The sequence below is a fragment of the Ostrea edulis genome, chromosome 10 (genome assembly GCF_947568905.1).
Source record: "Ostrea edulis chromosome 10, xbOstEdul1.1, whole genome shotgun sequence".
Taxonomy (NCBI): Eukaryota; Metazoa; Mollusca; class Bivalvia; order Ostreida; family Ostreidae; genus Ostrea; species Ostrea edulis.
Genome location: NC_079173.1, coordinates 7,650,050 through 7,670,595, shown reverse-complemented (window position 1 = coordinate 7,670,595; position 20,546 = coordinate 7,650,050). Strand labels below are relative to the sequence as shown.

Below are 20,546 nucleotides of genomic sequence, written 5' to 3'. Positions count from 1 at the left end.
CTCTATTTTGTATTGCTTAGAGGAGCTAAAAGATTGATCATTGTGTGTTATCTCCACCTTTCGTGGTTTGATATATCTATATAGAATGGTGGGATATTATGTAATACATATATACAGAGTGCGTGTCTCCTGTTTATATTAATCCCAAGAAAATGACAATTTGAAATACAAGCTTATATGCAATTGGAGAAATTTGACTTTTCAGAATGGATTCATTGGTATCCGTATATTGAGGATGGTAACAACAAATTGCTTTGTTTTCTATTGATCTAAAACATGCCTATTACTGCATGTCTGTTGCAGAATATCATCAGCGGTATCCGATATGTTATACATATAGTAAAAATGACTACATAGGATACATATTTCAAGCCCTATAAAATCTGTAAAATCAAGGATTTTCGCACCCTGGGTCCCACCAGGACTTCGCCCTGCACTCACTGGGGGGCCTACCTCGCAAAGTTGCGCCCCTAACCGGAATTCCTGGATCCGCCCCTGGAAACACACACACACACACACACACACACACTTTCCATATACATGTATATATTTCAAGCATTATAAAATCTGTAAAATCCATGAGGTTTCGGGGGCTTCACCCACCTGTGGCACCACCAGGGATTTGCTCTATACCCACTGGAGACCTCAAGGCGGCCCTCAGACCACTCTGGCTCATAAAGTTGCGCCCCACAACAATTCCTGGACCCGCCCCTAGATCCCCAGTCACATAGATACTATATACATACTATGACGATAATGGTCACCTGGGGATTTATAACACTTTTGACTCAATCAAACAAAAGTAGCACTACCCCAATCTTCATAAAAAGTTGTATCATTACGTTAGTAAATGTGTAGTCTAGGATACAGAATATTTGAGGTTGCAAGAGGTTGGTCCTGAAATTCAATTCATTGGTTCCTTAAATTGAATTGAAACTTATGATTCCTTCTTTGATGCATGTATCAAACGAAAAATTGGACGGAAAACTTCATCATTGATGAGAAAGTTTTCCGTTCAATTTTTCGTTTGATACATGCATCAAATAAATTTTATTTCTTATCATTTAATTCTATCTTTAAAAGAGAAAGAGAAATAGTTTCTCTCATCAATAAGCTTGAATCAACGTTTTTGAAATGGCGCGTAGGAATACCTATACGTAACAATGAAAACAACAACAAACCTGGCTGTGCAGAATTAAATGGAGTATACGTCTAATCAAAAACAAATAGCTTCTCTCATCAAAAAGCTTCAATTAACGTTTTTGAAATGGCGCGTAGGAATACCTAATATACGTAACAATGAAAACAACAACAAAAACTGGCCGTGCGTTCAGGTTAGGTAGAGTTACTGTGCATGATTGTTTGGATTATACGCCAAATTAAAGGTGCAATGGTTAAAAGCTGAATAAGAGAACAAGTGGTGACTGGATGTATGCTGTATTGCATTCGAGACGTTGAACACTGGTTGTATCGTAGGAATGGTGGAATGCGACTCAGATCCATTTCAATAACAAGTAAAAAGCTCAACACCTCTTCATCTAAATTACCCTCGTTGACTGACCCCATATAACGCAGTTCAATTTTATTAATATTTACCAGATCAAAAGTCGCTGCTTACTCCGTCATGTTATCGAACTCGTAAAGCAGACGATATATACCGTAATCTGTCTACTTCTACCAGTCAGTGCCCTAAGTCATCAAGTTGACTATTCTACCACGTCATCACTAGACCTATGTGTGTTGTTTCTTTAAATTAATTTGTATTTTATTCACATCTTTGGTTGTGTTTATTTTGGTAGCATCAAACTAATAAATTTCGTTTACAATGCATGTGTGGAAATTCCCGTTCTATAAATAGCGTTAAAATTAGAACGGCCGCTAATGGGGAAGACGCATGCCAGAGAAAAGTAGCCCCGCGTGCTTATTGGATATCAACTTCGGACAAATTTTGTGTTTGACACAGAAGTCAAACGAATTTTTCGTCCAATTAGCATCGTTGTTAAGTCATCACTTTAAAAGTTATTAAATGATTCCACTATAATTCAACACTACTATATAAAAAGGGGACAACCTATAGATTAAACTTTGCTTGTTAAGATAACCAACTTAACAAGTAATGACATTGTCGGGGGAAAATGGTACCCCCTTCTCTTTTGATACGTGTTTGATCATTTTTGTTAAGTTGATTTACAAACATTGATTTTCGAAAGATTGAATCACTTGCGTTACGTTAAGTTAGAAAACAGATTTCAGATAATGATCAAATGGAATGGAAGAACATTTTCCACTGGTGATGATTAAGACGTCCGGTGAAGATCACGCTATCAAATGTGGTATCCACACCACTGAAGTGAATATTACTGACACTGTTAAATAACGGTACCCTACCATCCGCCTTCTAAAGTGAGCGGTCCTTGTGAACCGAGTAGACATAATCTGTAAGTCTACGCCTCTCGTGTAAATGCTGTGGACGTGAATACTGGACGTTCGTTTGCGTTCTTGCAGTGTGTGTGTGTGTGTGTGTGTGGTTTTAGATACATACACATGCATATACTGTGTTTCGATCGTTTATTTGACGCGAGTATGAATTAATCTAATTTTTCCTGATGACGACGAACAGATGTATAGAACTTTTGATTGTTTTATGACTGCGCTAATGAAATAATATACACCTACAGACAGTTGGCATTGTGGTAAAACAATTATCCGAGAAAATAAATTTATAGACCATATGCATTGTACGCCATTTCTAAATTAGACAGAATTCAATATATAATGAAATCACAATACATGTTTTTTTTTTTCGAAATGAGTCAGAATTTTTAAAAATAATACAACAAATGAAATCATTATCAGGATGTAAAAAGTCACGCGGTACTTTCCCTTACAATATAGGAACATAAAATATTAAACGCAAGTTTCATTTTAATCCGATTTCCAAGTGTGAGGTTTTGTGATAAATCGCATTCCCAATGAGACAGGTGATACATCACAAATATTTCGCTTGGGAAGATGACGTAAAGTGCAGCTACAAATCAAATTCATTGAATGAGGTCACTGGTAGCGCAGCGTATGTGACACGAGAGACATTGTCTTAGATGCAACAACAATTCCGTGGATGATGAGAAACATTTTTTTTTTCATTCTCGTGGAGTCTTAAAATAGAAGAAAGGGTTATTTTATGATGTAGTTTCCAATACAACCGATCATTGGGTCAAATGCTGTCTGACGTGTTTCATAAAAATATCTTCATCCAAATCAGTAAAATGAGTTTGGACAGTGGAATATAATGCTACAAGTATTACATCGCATTACATTGTACACATATATACAATGTTTCATGTTTGACACTTGTAAGATTTCTTGGTTACTGAGATTACAAGACCAACAGTCGGGTACAATAATTCATTACCAGACTGTTAACAGGCACTGTCCCTTGGTGCCCCCTGTTATCAAGTCAACAAGTCATGCTTTCTTTATTCATATAGTACAATTATTGACATTCTTATAATTATTCTAACCTACCTGCTGTAGACATGAAACATTCAGAGCAACTGGATCTTGCATGTACATGTATTATGCTTGCAAACTGTAGGTACTAAACTCTTAAATTAATATTGATTAGGCCAATAATTTTATACATATTCACCCAACACTATCACTGTTTCTGAAACTGGCAATGTCCTTAGATGTGTGAAGCAGTTTAATGTAAATTTTGTCTGAATTCAGTAATACATGCAAGAATGCAACACTAGAAAGTATGTTAAATGTGTGCAGTGCAACAATGTGAACTCTGACAGTCTGAATGATTGGTGATTATTTATATTGTTATAACTGTATTTACCAGTTTCTTGTTTTAAAACTGTACATGCCCCCAAGGGCCCTTAATTGGTAGTTACAATATGTAAACATATTAATACATATATATACATGTAGCTTGGCATGATAGTGGGATGGGGAGAGCATCTTAATTAAATGCAATCATTAATAATTCTGACCAAAATTCTAATTATGACGATGGGATACGTGAAACACCAATGTTTTATCGTTGTAAACGTATGACGATTGGATACGTGAAAATGATTTGTCATTGTAAACGCATGTATTGAAAGTTGGGGTTTAAATTATTGAAAGGATAAAAAATGTACGACATTGCATCACCACAAATAGTAAACAGAACATCGTGGGGGCAAACCTTCTGGACCATTTTTACATGAAAGGTGAAGAAAACGAACAGTGATCAACGTACATCCGCCCGTAACAAGCATTCTGGGAGTATTGCATGGCAATACATAGTCCCCTACCGGTTGCAAAAATTACTGTACCACAACAATATTCAAAGTTCAATATGTAGTTTATGGTAAAAGGGAAAATTGGGGAACCAGGAAATGAATGGTTGGAAATCAATTACTATTCAAGTAGAGACTAGACCAGGAAAAAAGACAAATTTATAATTAGGTTTAGGTCTTCAAACAAGTCAATAAACTGTGAAATATTATAGGTGATCGTGAATAGTTTTGCTTCATTGTTGTATTATTTATCTACAGAAATAAGAAACTTGGATGTAAACTAACAATTCATATTTTTCCAAGTCCAAGGGCCATAACTTAGTGACAAATCAACGGACCGGGACCAAATTCCAACTTCATCTGCAACTTGTTATGACAAAGCAATGTATCAAATGAATATATTCAAGCATAACAAAAAAATGGAAAAAAAAGTCTGGAAAACTGATAATTGCTATTTTTCTAAGTCCAAGGGCCATAACTAGGTGAAAAATCAACGGACCGAGACGAAATTCGAACTTGATCTGTAACTTGTTATGACAAAGCAACATACTAAATATCAAATGAATATCTGCAAGAACAGAGAAAAAAGTGCGGAAAACTGAACTGACGGACAGACGGACGAATTGCAAACCTAAAGTCCCCTTCGACTTCGTCGGTAGGGGACTAATAACGAGCCCGATCACGACTTCGCCGACTATTCTAATAACGCGCCCGATCACGACTTCGCCGACTATTCTAATAACGCGCCCGATCACGACTTCGCCGACTGTTCAATTTTCAAAAATAGATAGAAAAAGCAATAAAATGTTGGTATAAAAAATCAGGGGAGCAGAAACGACTACATATATTTAATGACCGTCACACAAGGAACACAGATTAAGTTGCAGGATGTGACAGACGGGACAGACGGACGGACAAAATGTTTCCCAAATGTCTTGCTATTTCACAGGTAATCAAAACCTAATGAAGTGAAATAGAATGAGACCAAAATAATTCAGAAGATGTGGGAAGAGGTCTGATAATACATGCATTTTGTTATCAAAGTTACCCAGTATAAAGGTTATTATTAAGTGCCAACAATCGCTAATCCAACGTCCATTCCCCTAAAACAAGCACGTCATGAAATTTTATCATGAATGTTGGGAACATGATCACATTATAAATTAAATACTGTTCACAGAGTGGCTGACTATCCCAACAACTCTGATAAAATTGTAGGTCGTTCAAGCAATTTTTCTGTCACCATCGATCTCATCCAACAATAGACTACAGCATAAATATCCCCCCTTTAACACAGCTCTTGAATTATCATATAGCCAGGCAAGCGCGCGTTAAATGCTAGTTACATGTATTATATATAATGCGATGTAAAGGATGGGTACGGAATACTGTTACATATTAACATTTAAATGTTTTACTGGTTTTATTTTCTATTGATTTGCAGCCATTAATCCTGTGAGTCAACACGGTTTTCCTCTGTTATAAAACCTATGACTTCTAAGAATACTTAGACATATACAACGCCGGTTGTTGTTACATGACCTATATATTAGTATGTACTTCATAGTGATGGTGATAACCTCGCGTTTAGGGGCGTCGATTGTTTTGTGAAATGAACAGGAATACTATCTCGGGTGAAGAAATACACCTTGTGGAGGTAAGATTTTGGTACTATACGTGTTAGGTAATTATGAACTTTTAAATTTTTTTTCACAGCTAAGTAAACCTCAGCACGATCAGAAAATGCATGTGAATATGAACAGAATACTTAGTAAACTTGTCGATTGTCGAGTAACGATACATGTATGTATCTTCAGATCGTGGGATTATTTGAGGCGTATAATCACATTTCACAATTATGTAAAAGATAAAAAGGACACTTTTATAAAGCAGGTCTGGTTCACGATTTTTGATAAAAATATGTTTAATTTTTTATGTTAAACATTAAAAATATCACTCATTTAATGTTGACAGCCAAAGTTTTGACCTTCTGAATGCGAGAATAAAAGCAATATTTTAGCCTTAAATTTATGTTATGTAATCAAAGACTCGAGTCTTTTTATGTATACAAACAAACAAGTGAACTATTGATTTTGTAATACAAAGCATCTTAATTTTGCATAGTCACAAATTTTAACTTTTAAATGACACATTTTACCCCAAAAATGCTTGAAATGTGAATGATATAATAAACTTAGATCGATATCCATTTCTTTTGAAATGTCGTAAACAATAACATACCGCAATCTTTTTTTTACAAAACAAATAATTAACTTTCTAAAATGAGCTTCTGTGATAATGTATAACCTTAATTCTTAATAGTATGCGAATCTTTTAAACACATTAGACAGTAGATTTTGATCATGAAAAATGAAATAGAAAATTTGGGGGAAATAGTGAATCAGTCCCTTTAAACAAACTCTTTGCTCGTGATCAGCGACAGATCACAATTTGTGCATGTAATACTCAATCATTCAAATACTACACGTACTACTTCTGAACCGGAACTCCTCCAGTATCCCGTCGCACGTCTTTTTTCCTTAATTACTCAATATACCCCGCCCCCTTTAAACACTAATACATTATACGAATTCATCATTTCTTTAGAATTTAAAGACATTTTTAGACGACCTTCACCATTCAAATTATTATTACTAAATTCGTGTTCATCCTGATGGTGCAGTTTTCGATTACGGGTTCGAATCCAAACGGAATGATAGACAGATGAGTTTTTTGGAGGAGGCGGGGACTCTAAAACAAGGCATGCGCCACGATAGGCATGACAAGTCTCTGGTCGATTTTATTGTCCCCCCCCCCCTAAAACTTTCTAAATCCTCCAACGTCAAGAGCAATCGATACATTTTGGGATTTTAGAAAATGGCATCAACGAAAAGGGTGAAGAAAATAAATAGTGACCAATCTTATAGATCTTAAAAAAGATGCAAAATTGACCAATCTCATATATTCTAAAAAGGATACAAAATTGAGAGCAGGCAAACATGGGCCCCTGGAAAGAATGAAACTAAGAGCTTACATATGTGTTGCCATTTCTGTTTCCTTTTTAATTGTATGTTTTGTGTTTTGATTATATCTTGTTCAACGTTCCTCTCGAGAAATTTTCACTCATATGGAGACATTCCTCTTCTTAAGTACCACTAGGCCAGACAAGCTGAATTTATGAATACTTCCTGGTATAATGTAGATTTAAGTTTGTTCAAATCATGGCCCCCGGGAGTAAGGTGGGGCCACAACAGGGATCAAAGTTTTACATGCGAATAAATAAGAAAAAAATCTTACAACAAGGCCATGAATACTCATATTAATAAGCATGCAATCATCTCCAGGTAGTGTAGTTTGAAGTTTGTTCAAATCATGGCCCCAAGGGTAGGGTGGGGCTACAATAAGGGATAAAAGTTTTATGATGGAATAGATTTAGAAACATATTTGAAAAGGTTCATTTTAAGAACGGCAGGACCATGATTTAGTTATAATAATCTGCAAGGATTTTCCAATAGTGCAAATTCAAGTTTGTTCAATTCAGGGGCCAAGAAGGTAGGGTGGAGCCATAATATTCATTGTATATTGTTTAACGTCCCTCTCGAGAATTTTTCACTCATATGGAGACGTCACCATTGCCGGTAAAGGGCTGCAAAATCTAGGTCTGTGTCCGGCGCTTATGGCCTTTGAGCAGGGAGGGATCTTTATCGTACTGCATCTGCTGTGACATGGGGCCTCGGTTTTTGCAGTCTCATCCGAAGGACCGCCCCATATAGTCGCCTCTTACGACAAGTAAAAGGTACTGAGAGCCTATTCTAACCCAGATCCCCACGGGAAGAAGCCATAATAGGAGATCAAAGGAGCCATAACAAGAGATCAAAGTTTGATATGGAGTATACAGGAAATGAATGAAAAGAAATTTTTTCCAAGATTAACAGGACCACACTAAATATATCAAAATGAAAATGTTCTTAACCTCTGCGGATTCAAGTTTTTATTATACCCTCATGACTGGGGGTGTGGTGAGGGGATGGGAGGTATACGTAGTCCTTGTGACAAGACCGCTCGTTTAGTACCAAAGTTTTGCCGTTGTGAGCTTAAACTTTGAATTTGACCTACTCTGAAGAAAATCTAACCTAGGCAATATCTCCTGATTTAGTTAAGTGCTTTCATATATTGTATAAAGATTCTTTATGTCAAAAGCCATGTTTGGCCTTGTGACCTTGGAGTATGACGCTTTTAGAATTTTAATTTAAAGTTTTACCTGCTCACAACTTTTGCATAGTGAGGGATACATCCTTCATATACATGTATGCATTCCTTGTGACAAAACATTTTTTTTTTGGTACCAAAGAATTTGTTGTAACCTTTATCTTTGATTTTCACTGACTTTTAAGAAAAGTTAACTTCTGCAACATCCTCTGAACGGATTCCATGTGTTGTACACACACACATATACAGATATATTCTTCATGGAAAGACCAAACATTTGATACCATGATTTTTGTATCAAACCTTGTTATGTCGTGGCCCTATGGGGCTAGGTTGGAACCACGATATGGGGTCAAAAATTTTCATGGGATTAAAAATTGCAAAAATTTGTTTTTAAAAATCACAGTAGCTGAACAGCAGGGCCAAGGTGATTCATGTCAGCGATGTGGCCCATGACCATCTTGGTTGTTTTTTTTTGCCTTGGAAATTTTATCGAACACGACTACTCGATGACATGATAATAGCGGGTTTTTTTGTTTTGTTTTTTATATATAAACTAATTGGTTCCGGTATCGTGATTCATCAAACGACCGCTGTGTAACAATTATCAGACCGTAATCTATGGGCCGCAATCGTATTACTCGAGATAATCATTGAAAGTAAACGCCTATTACAGGAAATTAAATGATTTAATCTATAGTCAATATTACGGAAATGAAACGACAAGTTAAGCCATTAGACTGTGACGTATACAGGGATACGAAGAGAGGACTTGATTTACATCCAACTCAAGATTTTTCACTCATTTTGAAGTCACCAGCTGTATATAAAGTGCTACAAATTTTGTCTACGTACATGGATTGAAGTCTAGCCGAATAGTAGTGAGGTTTCTCTATCGTGAGAACGCTTACCATGACACGTGACCTCGGTTAAAGGTCTCGTCCGAAGAGCATGTCGTTACCTATTTCAAATGTCTTGCATAAAAGGTGAAGATAACGAACAGTGATCAATTTCATAACTCCTATAAGGAAAACAAAATAGATAGTTGTGCAAATACGGACCCCTGGGCATACCAAAGGTAGGATCAGGTGCCTAGGGGGAGTAAGCATCTCCTGTCGACCAGTCACACCCGCCGTGAGTCCTATATCTTGATCAGGTAAACGGAATTATCCGTAGTCGAAATCAGTGTGCCAAGAACGGTCTAACAATCGGTATGAAACACGTCAGACAGCATTTGACCCAATGAATGTTTAACGTGACTGTCGAGGATATTCCAGTTTAAAAGCCAGCGTTCTATTTACCAGGCAGATTGGTGATGGAACTTTTTAGGATGAAGACGTTTAATAGGCATACTAATGAAGATACCCCATGGGGATCTGGGTTAGAATAGGTCCTAAGTACCCCTTGCTTGTCGTAGAAGGCGACTACATGGGGCAGTCCTTCGGATGAGACCGCAAAAACTGAGGTCCCGTGTCACAGCAGGTGTGGCACGATAAAGATCCCTCCCTGCTCAAAGGCCATAGGCGCCGAGCATATGCCGAAATTTTACAGCCCTTCACCGGCAGTGGTGACGTCTCCATACGAGTAAAATATTCTCGAGAGGGACGTAAAACAATATTCAATCAATAAAAAGTCAGCGTTCTATTTACCAGGCAACCGTGAATTGGTGATGGAACTTTTTAAAATGAAGACGTTTAATAGATATCCCGTAGAGATACCCCTTGTTTGTCGTAAGAGGCGACTAAAAGGGGCGGTCCTTCAGACGAGACTGCAAAGTATCACAGCAGGTGTGGCACGATAAAGATCCCTCCCTGCTCCATGGCCATAAGCGCCGAGCATAGGCCTAAATTTTGTAGCCTTTCACCGGCAATGATGACGTCTCCATATGAGTGAAAGATTGTTAAACAATATACAATCAATCCGCCAAAGAGTCTCTTTCATAAAGTCCGCGGAGTATCAGTCTCCGTCCTGTTACTCCATGTGTGTGTCATGATTAATTCTAACACTGTTTCGTCCGTGATAAAATCTAGATGCTTTTTCAATGTTTTATTTCTTGATAAGAAAACAACGAGCTTTCAGGTTGACATTGAATCCGTTTATCTGCAAATTTGAATTACATTTATTTATTATTTGGGTGTAAATAGTCGCAATACAGATACAGTATGATTTAACTCAAACTGCGGTTTAGAAATCCACCACGTGACGTTAAGGGTGGACACTGAGCTGGTTCTATCCATCAACCGCGGTCCAGTGGTATGTAAACACCTCGATTTTCCTCTTTCGGACGTTGTAATTGAGTGGTAGAAGTACATGTACAATTAAAGTCTATGATCTAAATTGTTTATTTTTTTAATTATTTTTTACTTCATTTAGGTTTAGGAAGCAAAATTACATTTTTTTTTTCGCGTACAAAATTTCTATATAATGCTATATTTGAAATAGAACCAAAATCATTATTTTGATAAAATCTGAATTTAGTTTTAATTTTCTGAATGATTATAGTTAAAGGAACAGACAAAGCTATCATCATAGCATATTTTCAAATCAAAATGATTTTTTCAGATTTAGACCTAATATTGTTTCAAGATTTCATGCACACAAGTCATGGACCTTGGAAAATGTGATGCGTGGTGCATAGGTGACCGTAAAAGCTCACGGGGCCTCTTGTTTTACTGAGTTACGGGCCTTGATCTTAGAAAATAAAACGCACTTTTTTTGGTCATGCTTGCAAATATTCATTTGGTATTTGGTACATTGCGTTACCATGACAAGTATATATCAGGTTCGAATTTGTTTTAATCCGTTTATTTATGGGTTTTTGTGCCAAGGTATGGCCCTTGGATTCAGACAATTAGCGCAAATACTCAGTTTTCCGTACTTGTTTGTAATGCTCGCAGAAATTATGCACGAAGTTTGCATTCTATTCTTGTAAAAAATCTGCCGGTAGAGGACTATCTTTTATGCATTGCTATGCAATAATCTCAGAATGCTTGTTTTTATGAGAGTTATGCCCCTTTCAACTTAGAAGTTTGGCCAAAATTGAATATATCACAAAAACAGTTTGTCAGCGCAACTCCTTTGAAACTGCTGTACAGAATTTCATGTATACAATGTGTGCATACTGTGCAGATGTGCATATTCACAAGAAATTCTGATTTCATTTTTTTTAAATCTGAGAATTATCTACAAAGTAATTCCCTTTTTGAACATAGAAGTTTGGCCAAAATATACTACATGTATATTTTGTGCAACTTGCGTGAAGCCGGTTTTTAAGCCATAGTCAAGTAAAATATTTTCTGTTGTAATATTTTACACAATTTAAATTTCTCAACAATATTACGTGCATGTATGACTTGAGTTATGTTACATGTACACGTGTGTAAATAGTACAGTATAGCACAGAGGCATAACAATTTGTTGTATTTTATGCATATCATTGCCATTCATTATGAGTACTAAGCAGTTATCATTCACTGTGGGGGCGTGATATATGTGAGCTTGCTCACTTTTTCTTCCATTGCTTTTAATTTGTTAAAGCTGTATGACCCGATGTTCATGTATTATTTTTGTTCATAATTACTTTAAAGCAGATTAATTACTTTATAAAGTTATTAACTTTCCCATAATTACATGCTTGAAAACATCTGCATGTAAACGAAAACAGTGCGAATATTATTTAGAAAGTAAATATAGTGGGTACATATATAAATCATCCCATAATAGACGTCTATAAATAGACCCACGCGCGTCAGGGGAATCCCAACATGGTGTATCAACTCATACGCAACTGTCTAGTTTTAAGGCTAAAAGAGCGTAAAACAATGAATTAATAAGAGGTATTTGATATTTTTATTTCTATTAAACTTATGGTACAGTACTGTTATAACAAAATACACAGCTTTACACAGAGATCTGAAAGTTTGAACTGGTCACGTGACTATGACTTGAAAAGGCAGAGTGACGCGGTTATTTGTAAACATCGATTTAAAATCAAATTATTTGGGTTAAAACAGGTGAAATAATTTATGATATGTCGCACAGCCTCATAACTACATACGATGCGATGATTTAATAGCGTTTTTACGAAATGGAAAAAAATATTGTAATTCGGACCATACAGCTTTAAGCGTCATTAAGATCCAAAAATTGAATTTTTTTTTCTCAAAAGTACATGCAAGTTCCTTTCCTTACTATATAAACCGAAACTGCATCTTTCTTTTGTTTCTATAGAAACCGGCATGTATTTAGCATTTTCAACTCCAACTATTCCATCTTTTTGTGTCATGGATAAATATTTGAGGAAGTTCTTTACCTTGAAAAAGATTCGTTTTCACAGAAAATTACTTACGACAGTCGTTCTATATAAATATTTCAGTTCATACACAGCGAGACGAGCCAGTTGCACTAGGGGCTTGTGAAATATACAACTGTGCATGTAGAAGGGTCAGAGGTGAAATGACAATTAGTGTAATCAATGAAGGCATCAGCTGTTCGATAATGACACGAGGTTCCAGAATAAACCCGGAAATGTTAGTTGAAAATTGATATTTGTAAATATCACCACGGAGCGTTTCACAATTCATTTGACGAAGTAGGTGTACAAAGAACACTTCTATTGTATTTACAGAACGAGTTCACCCACAGCTTGGTGGGTAACGCAATCTTGCAGACTTTAAAGTCGTTATTAACATGAATCTGTTCCAATTTTACAAATATTTTTTGTTTACTCCTCCTAGACACCTGATCCCACTTTTGGTATATCTAGGGGTCCATGTTTGCCCAAGTCTTTATAGCAGTTATGAGATTGATCACTGTTCATTATCGTCACCTTTCATCCTATATTTGTATATTGATACTATCATTTCAGGAAGACATGGGCACTTCATTTGGAGATCATGAATTATCTTTCTATTTTGATGCGACGACAACAAAAGCGGTAGCATTGAAGGATGGGACACGATATATTATTCCTATTCATCTAGAAGTGGAGGACACGCCCACTGTTGTGTTTCTGTTTGTCATATCAGCCATCGGCGTGATCGGTAATCTGATAACAATCGGAATTATAATTCATGTGAAACACTTCCACAAGCCTACATTCATGGTCATAGGAACGCTTGCAGTTGCGGACTTTTTGTCTTTGCTACAATACGTATGCCATTTGATGGTAGCGAGTATCGATATGACGTTAGCAAATGATTACGGCAAACTTTTTATGACGCTGGTTTATATCACAGCGCATGCGTCGGCTGCTCACGTGGTGTTGTTGCTTGGACTACGTTACTACCTGATCGCAATGCCCCTCCAGGCGAGAACCGTGGGGACACGCAATGTTATATCAGCGTCTATTCTGATGTGGATTTTTAGTGTGATATTCGGTCTTGCGTATTATTTAGCCAGATTCCAAGTGGATGAAAAATACGTAGGGGTTGTTGTTCTGCTATTCAGAGGTTATCTTATCTTGGTTCCGTGTACATTTATGACTGTGCTTCATACACGAAAGATATATAATCTGAAGAGATCCGTCAGCTCGTATCGAATCAGCAAAGAAATTAAACGGATGTCTACGATGATTCTTATCATTATTATGATCTACATTGTTTCAGCCATTATTTTCCCTATTACTTTCGCGTTGAACTTTTTTCAAGTGCACAGTGAGCGTGACAGTAAGATGATACAGATTTGTGGTCGTATCACGTGGCTCATTAACCTTTCCATTAACCCTATCATTTATTTCATCTACAGCCCAAAGGTGAGACGTCGCATCTCTTTGATCTGGCGCCCAAAAGACACGAAGTATCGGCTGTCTAAAAGTTCGACAACCATTGTACGAACCAGTGTAATCTGAATACAAATTATTGTGTAATCCCGTGAGGATACGGGCTAGAATAGGTCATTAGCACCCCTTGCTTGTCGTACGAGGCGACTAAATGGAACGGTCCTTTGGATGAGATCGCAAAAAGCGAGGCCCTGTGTCACAGCAGGTGCGGGACGGTAAAGACCCTTCCATGCTCGAAGACCGTTTAAGCGCCGAGCATAGCCCTAAATTTTGCAGCCCTTCACCGACAATGGTGACGTCTTCATATGAGTGAAAAATTATCGAACAGGACGTTAAACAATATACAATCAATGACATTATTGTTTATCTGATCATTCATTAGTCCAGACGGGAATTAATTACCATTCACTATATTGCTTACTTTACGATGGATATCATCATCAATTAATGAATTGGATTAGTCGGTATGACACAAATGCCCTCGTTGACATTAAAGTTTGAAATATTTGAAAGTCTATAAATGTGAAAATAGCATCGGATGCAAATGAAAGAAAATAGAATTAATATCACGTGGTTAAATATGTAGTGATGAGAATTGAATTTCATTAGATTTCAAAGACATGTGTCCTAAGGCTACATGTAGCATCTCTCAGGTATTGTTATCAAAGGATACTCGTGTTTGCAGCGCCATGTGTGTGTGTGTGTGTGTGCGCACGATACTAATGACTAACTTAAAGACATATTATCGGTGTTTTGGATAGAGAAAATACACATTGACTAATCAGAGAAACTCTTTTGCTGGTTCCCATTTGGGTGTTTCCCTTTCAGTCTCGTCAACCAAGAGTTCATATGAACGTTTAATCCATCAATAAAAACTTACAAGATATGAAACTGCTTTGATTGTGCGGAAAGTAGTTTTTCCACAAGTTGTTCTTCAAACGGATAGGCAGACGAAGGCTCACCTAATCAGCTTGGCTGTTTTATTGCAGGAGAAAATTTAAGGAGATACACTTCTCCTATTATTATAGATTGGCTCATTAGGTAGAGAACTTTCAAAACTGTCGTTAGATCCATCAATTTGGGCATATTCATCTTTATTATTTGAAATGACTTCCGATTTGTCGAAATCTCATGAAGTTTCTGCAACTCTGACAGTTAAAATTCTCAAATCACAAAAAAAAAAAAAAAAAAAAAAAAAAAAAATGGGGGAAGAAGAAAAAAAAAACCCTGTAACAATGTAATCAGTATCAGGTAACTTCACATCTACTCCAATAGGAACTACATTTTGTGGCGGAAGAATTGTTTAATCAAAAAGATTCTAAATCTGCATTATTTTACAGGTTCCGGTTTATATCGTCAATTTTTATACCCCTATACTTGTATTTCAATTTTATAATTTATGATACAAGTAGTTGAGACTAGGAACTAATTCAGATGTTGTAATTATTTAATTTGATTTAAAAAAAAGAAAAGAATAGGCCCTCAGACCAATATCCCTTGTTTGTCGAAAGAGACAACTAAATGGGGCGGTCCTTTGGATGAGACCGCAAAAACCGAAGCCCCATGTCACTGCTCAGAGGCCGTAAGCGTCGAGCATAGACATATATTATGCAATTCTTCACCGACAGTGGTGACGTCTCCATATCAGTGAAAAATGCTCGAGAGGGATGTTAGGGACCGGTCAATATTTATGGGGGATTGGGTTGGGACCGGTGCATTCCATATATTTTCATTTAAAAAGAAACCTCTATGCTTTATCTTCTAAGAATACAAAAAAAGTTCCTGTCCTATATCAGACGTGTAATAAAAATGTGTGTAGCCTATCTATTAAAGCAATATATTTGCATGATTAAACATTTTTACTTCATTTTAAAATTCTCTGGGGTTCTTCATAATTATCACTTTAAAACATTTTATATCAGTTGAGGGATTCAAGTTCACTTTGCCATGTTTGTTCGGTGATTTTCTAGTGAAGTTACAAATCTCATTATTTTCATCTTTTTTCCCCTTAAATTGTTGTGCTACATTTTGCTTATTATTTTTTTTTTACCGAATTGTTGTCTCATGTACTTACAAGTATGTTTCACATCTCGGTATTCTCTATGAAAGGCAGTCAAAATCAGTGTGCCAAGAACGGCCTAACAATCGGTATGAAACATGTCAGACAGCATTTGATCCAATGATAGGTTGTATTGGCAAACTATCAAATTATTCGGCCTAACAATCGGTATGAAACATGTCAGACAGCATTTGACCCAATGATAGGTTGTATTGAAAAACTATCAAATTATTAAAGATGTGTTTAGACTTCAGTTAAATTCAGGTCTGTATCCTTCAAGCTATGACAAACATGATATACCATTTTTATTTTCTATGATTGAAATCCGCACTCCATGCAAAAATTACATGTAATTTTTGCAATTTTATTAACAACTGAATACTTCTTTTGTGATTTTTAATTACATGTTTTGATATTAAAAATTTTCAAAGGTCCAGTATTTTATTGCAAATTGTCTGTACTATATTCAACTTGGCCATGAAATAAAACATGCATACAATTCAGTATTATTGTTTGTAAGATAGTTGAATTAAAAGTTTGAAATACTTCATTATATTTTTTGTTCAATGCTACATTTGCAACAAAAAAATAACTGTCCTATCAGTGTTGAAAATAAAAAAGTTGGAGTCCTACCAGTATGTAAGTCAAAATAAATGTGTGTCCTATTGCATTTTGCACCGGTCCCCCCCCCCCCCCCCCCCCCAATAAATATTGACCGCTCCCTTAAACAATATACAATCATGAATAAATCAATGCTTTATTGTTTGCAATGAAGTTTGCGAATGAGATTCCGAAAAGGAAGTAATATATTATAAGACGCATATACATAAAAATTGCATAGTTAATTAGTCGGTATGAAACCTAATGGAGTTTTAGTGTATTTTATATATCAGTGAAGATGTTTATAGTCATCAAAAGGGAAAAGTAAAGAAAAGAAAAATTACGAAACATATGTATCTTGTTCGTTTGTAATCAAGTTTTTATGTCACCATCAAACAAACAACCTTTGTAATAATTCCTTTAAATGTTTGTGCTAAATCGGAAACCTATATTATACGTATAAAATAATTCTACTGTTTATCAACTACAATTACATTTTAATTTGTGACTCATTTTACACACAACCATACACTTTTCCTGTACCTGCTGCTTGACACGGACTTCCATTTGAATTATTGATTTTTCATAGTTGATGTTTATTTTTTCTTTAAAAAATGGTTTTGAATGGTGAAAAATTAAACGATAGGAGTTAGTCGGTTGATTGATTTTAACGTCACGTTCGAGAATCTTTCACTCATATGGAGACGTCACCGTTGCCGGTGAAGGGCTGCAAAATTTCGGCCTATGTTCGGTGCTTGAAGCAGCGAGGAATCTTTATCGTGTCACCTCTGTTGTGACACGGAACCTCGGATTTTGTGGTACCATCTGAAGGACCGCCCCATTTAGTCGCTTCTTACGACAAGCAAAGAGTACCGAGGATCTATTCTAACCAGGATCCCCACGGGACAGGAGTTTATAGTCTGAGAGACAGACATAGACACATACAGATGAAATGATTAAGCTATGTTTATTTTAAATGTGCGAGACCTCCAATATCCGTCAGTTATAGAGATTGTAATGGGTGAAAAAAAAATCTCGTACGGAAATGATTCATTGCTACTACTACGAAAATTTAAGCACGACTGAAATACTACTTGATCACATTTTTCGCAGTAAAACCATATTTGACGTCATTCACGCATTGGAAAGGCCAAGACTGTTATTCAAACCTCAAATGTTCAACGCAACCCGCGTCTTTATCAAGATACATATATTACATACACAAATATCACACACCATGAGAAAACGACTAGTATTAATGATCTACATTGTTAACAAGAATGAAGCACTGATGATTTTTCTCAATTCAGTACATCGACAAATAAAATATAAATTAAAAGTAAAAGCATGAAAACGACAGATAATGATGGTCATTAGAAATAATCTATCATGAAACTAAAATATATTGAGCATCTTAGAAATATGATACTTGATAAACAAGATTGTTGTATCTTGCTTAACGTCTCTCTCGAGAATATTTCACTCATATGGAGACGTCACCAAGACCGGTGAAGGGCTTCAAATTAAGGCCTTTGCTCGGCGCTTACGGCCTTTGAGCAGTGGCGGTTCTTTACTGCGACACGGGTCATCCGTTTTTAAGATCATCGACGAGGACCCGTAACATTCACACCTGATGCCGATCGTTTGGCGATGGAACTGTCACTACCTGTTTTAACACCTTAAGTTTGTCACGGCCGGGATTCGTACCCCAGCCTTCCGCATGCGGGGCGAACCCTCTAACCACTAGGTCACCGCGGCGGTTGATAAACAAGAAATCCTTGCAATAGTACTGGACAAAATGCTCAGATGAAGATTGGCCTACCTTTTGCTCTACACTGCCATTTTAACAGTTCATAAAACCCTTTGCAAGAACCATGTATTTAACGATAATTTATATTTCATAGTAATATTGATGAAAGGTGAAGATAACGAACAGTAATCAATCTCATAATTCCTATAAGCAATACAAAATAGATAGTTAGGCAAACACGGACCCCTGGACACACCAAAGGTGGGATCAGGTGTCTAGGAGGAGTAAGTATCCTCTGTCGACCGGTCACACCGCCGTGAGCTTATATCCTGATAAGGTAAACGGAATTATCCGTAGTCAAAGTCAGTGTGCCAAGAACGGCCTAACAATCGGTATGAAACATGTCAGACAGCATTTTGACCCAATGATAGGTTGTATTGACAAACTAGATCGTTATAACGACCACAAAATTTGCGAAATGGTGACTTCAATCGAGACTGTTGAAACCCCTGTACCATCAACTTGTCAGTAGCTTGCCTCGATTTAAAAACTGACTGTACGCAGAACAAGCTCTTGCGTATCGAATCAGTTGAGAGATAAAATTTAGAAATTCATTTCAAAATTAAGGATTATCTCCCTCATGCATAGCTCTTATCCTTGGACGAATTTGGCTCCACTTGTTTGGCACGCTGTTTTTGGCTATATTTAGATCTAAAACTTCATAGTTATTTCGGATTTCAAACATTTCGGTTGAGCATCACTGAAGAGACATTATTTGTCGAAATGCGCATCTGGTGCATCAAAATTGGTACCGTATAAGTTTTACATAAGCACCATATGCAGGTGATGATGGAATTTTGCTACACAAATATGGGAACTTGACGATGGAGAAGCTGAAATCATTCCGTTTGTCATACAGTTGAGTTGTCAGTTTGCTGTTAATGTCTACCTTCAATAAAATATCTAAGTATGAAGCAGAAATGGACGTCTCTGTGGTGTCCATGTTTGGCTACTGTGATAATACAATGTATAGATCGATTTATTCTAGATACGCTGCCTTCTACATGTTGTGAAATAAAATACGCTGAAAATATATTGTGTTACAGAGTTATTTGACCTTCGTGAAATGTGCCTTACTGACAAATTTACAGTTATAGAGGTTTTTAATGGGTCTAACCTTCTGAGACCCTCGGTCAGTTCAGGTCAAACACTTTATAAATTGTTGTAATTGCAGCAGGGATGTTAATCACGAACGATAAAGCGTAACGATAAATCGTGTATGTTAACATAAAGATTGGGATTTAAGTATTGTGTATTTGGAGATAACGCGATAGTGGCCTCCCAGATAATAATTGCAAAGTGCACGTGGAGATTTGATGAAAGTCAATTAGAGACAGTAATTAGCTACGGGACCGGTTAAAAGCTCTCTGAAATACAATGATTAGACAATTCCAATTTTCCCTAAAAGGTTATATTTCTGCAATTAGGATAATAATGAAATGTGAATTGAAATCATATGATTATATAATGCAATCACTGACTGGGTTTTTGTTTGTTGGCGAAGTTGCATACCGATGTGTTCGAGGGTCAAACAAAGCTGCTGTTGTCCGAGGAATCAGCCTTTGACTGTGTTGCCATATGATTGTTTGTTTTACGTCCTTTCAAGAATTTTTCACTCATATTGAGACGTCACCAGCTCGTGGTCTATTGACCAGTCAACAGTTTACGAACTGTTGACCGGGCAATATTTTACAGTTATTGACTGGGTTCGAGGACAACAGCGTTTTGTTTGAAGCGAGGACTGAACTGTTTCAGTTTGAGGGCCAAACGACACAGCTGTTGTCCGAGGACCCGGTCAAT

At 36.6% G+C, this 20,546-nt stretch overlaps 1 protein-coding gene across 1 annotated transcript; it reads left to right on the top strand.

The window, feature by feature from the left end:
* Positions 1-5,533: 5,533 nt before the first annotated feature.
* On the top strand, positions 5,534-19,779 carry LOC130050914 (thyrotropin-releasing hormone receptor-like). The gene is made up of 2 exons (XM_056151814.1): positions 5,534-5,946; positions 13,366-19,779. The coding sequence occupies exons 1-2, from the start codon at positions 5,902-5,904 to the stop codon at positions 14,344-14,346; spliced, it is 1,026 nt and encodes a 341-aa protein (XP_056007789.1). The 5' UTR covers positions 5,534-5,901; the 3' UTR covers positions 14,347-19,779.
* Positions 19,780-20,546: the final 767 nt, after the last annotated feature.

Bases quoted from the DNA above. Each gene is read 5' to 3' on its own strand.
- LOC130050914 (XM_056151814.1), top strand. From the start codon at position 5,902: ATGAACAGGAATACTATCTCGGGTGAAGAAATACACCTTGTGGAG. The intron at 5,947-13,365 runs GTAAGATTTTGG...CTATCATTTCAG, and splicing joins AAGAAATACACCTTGTGGAG to GAAGACATGGGCACTTCATT.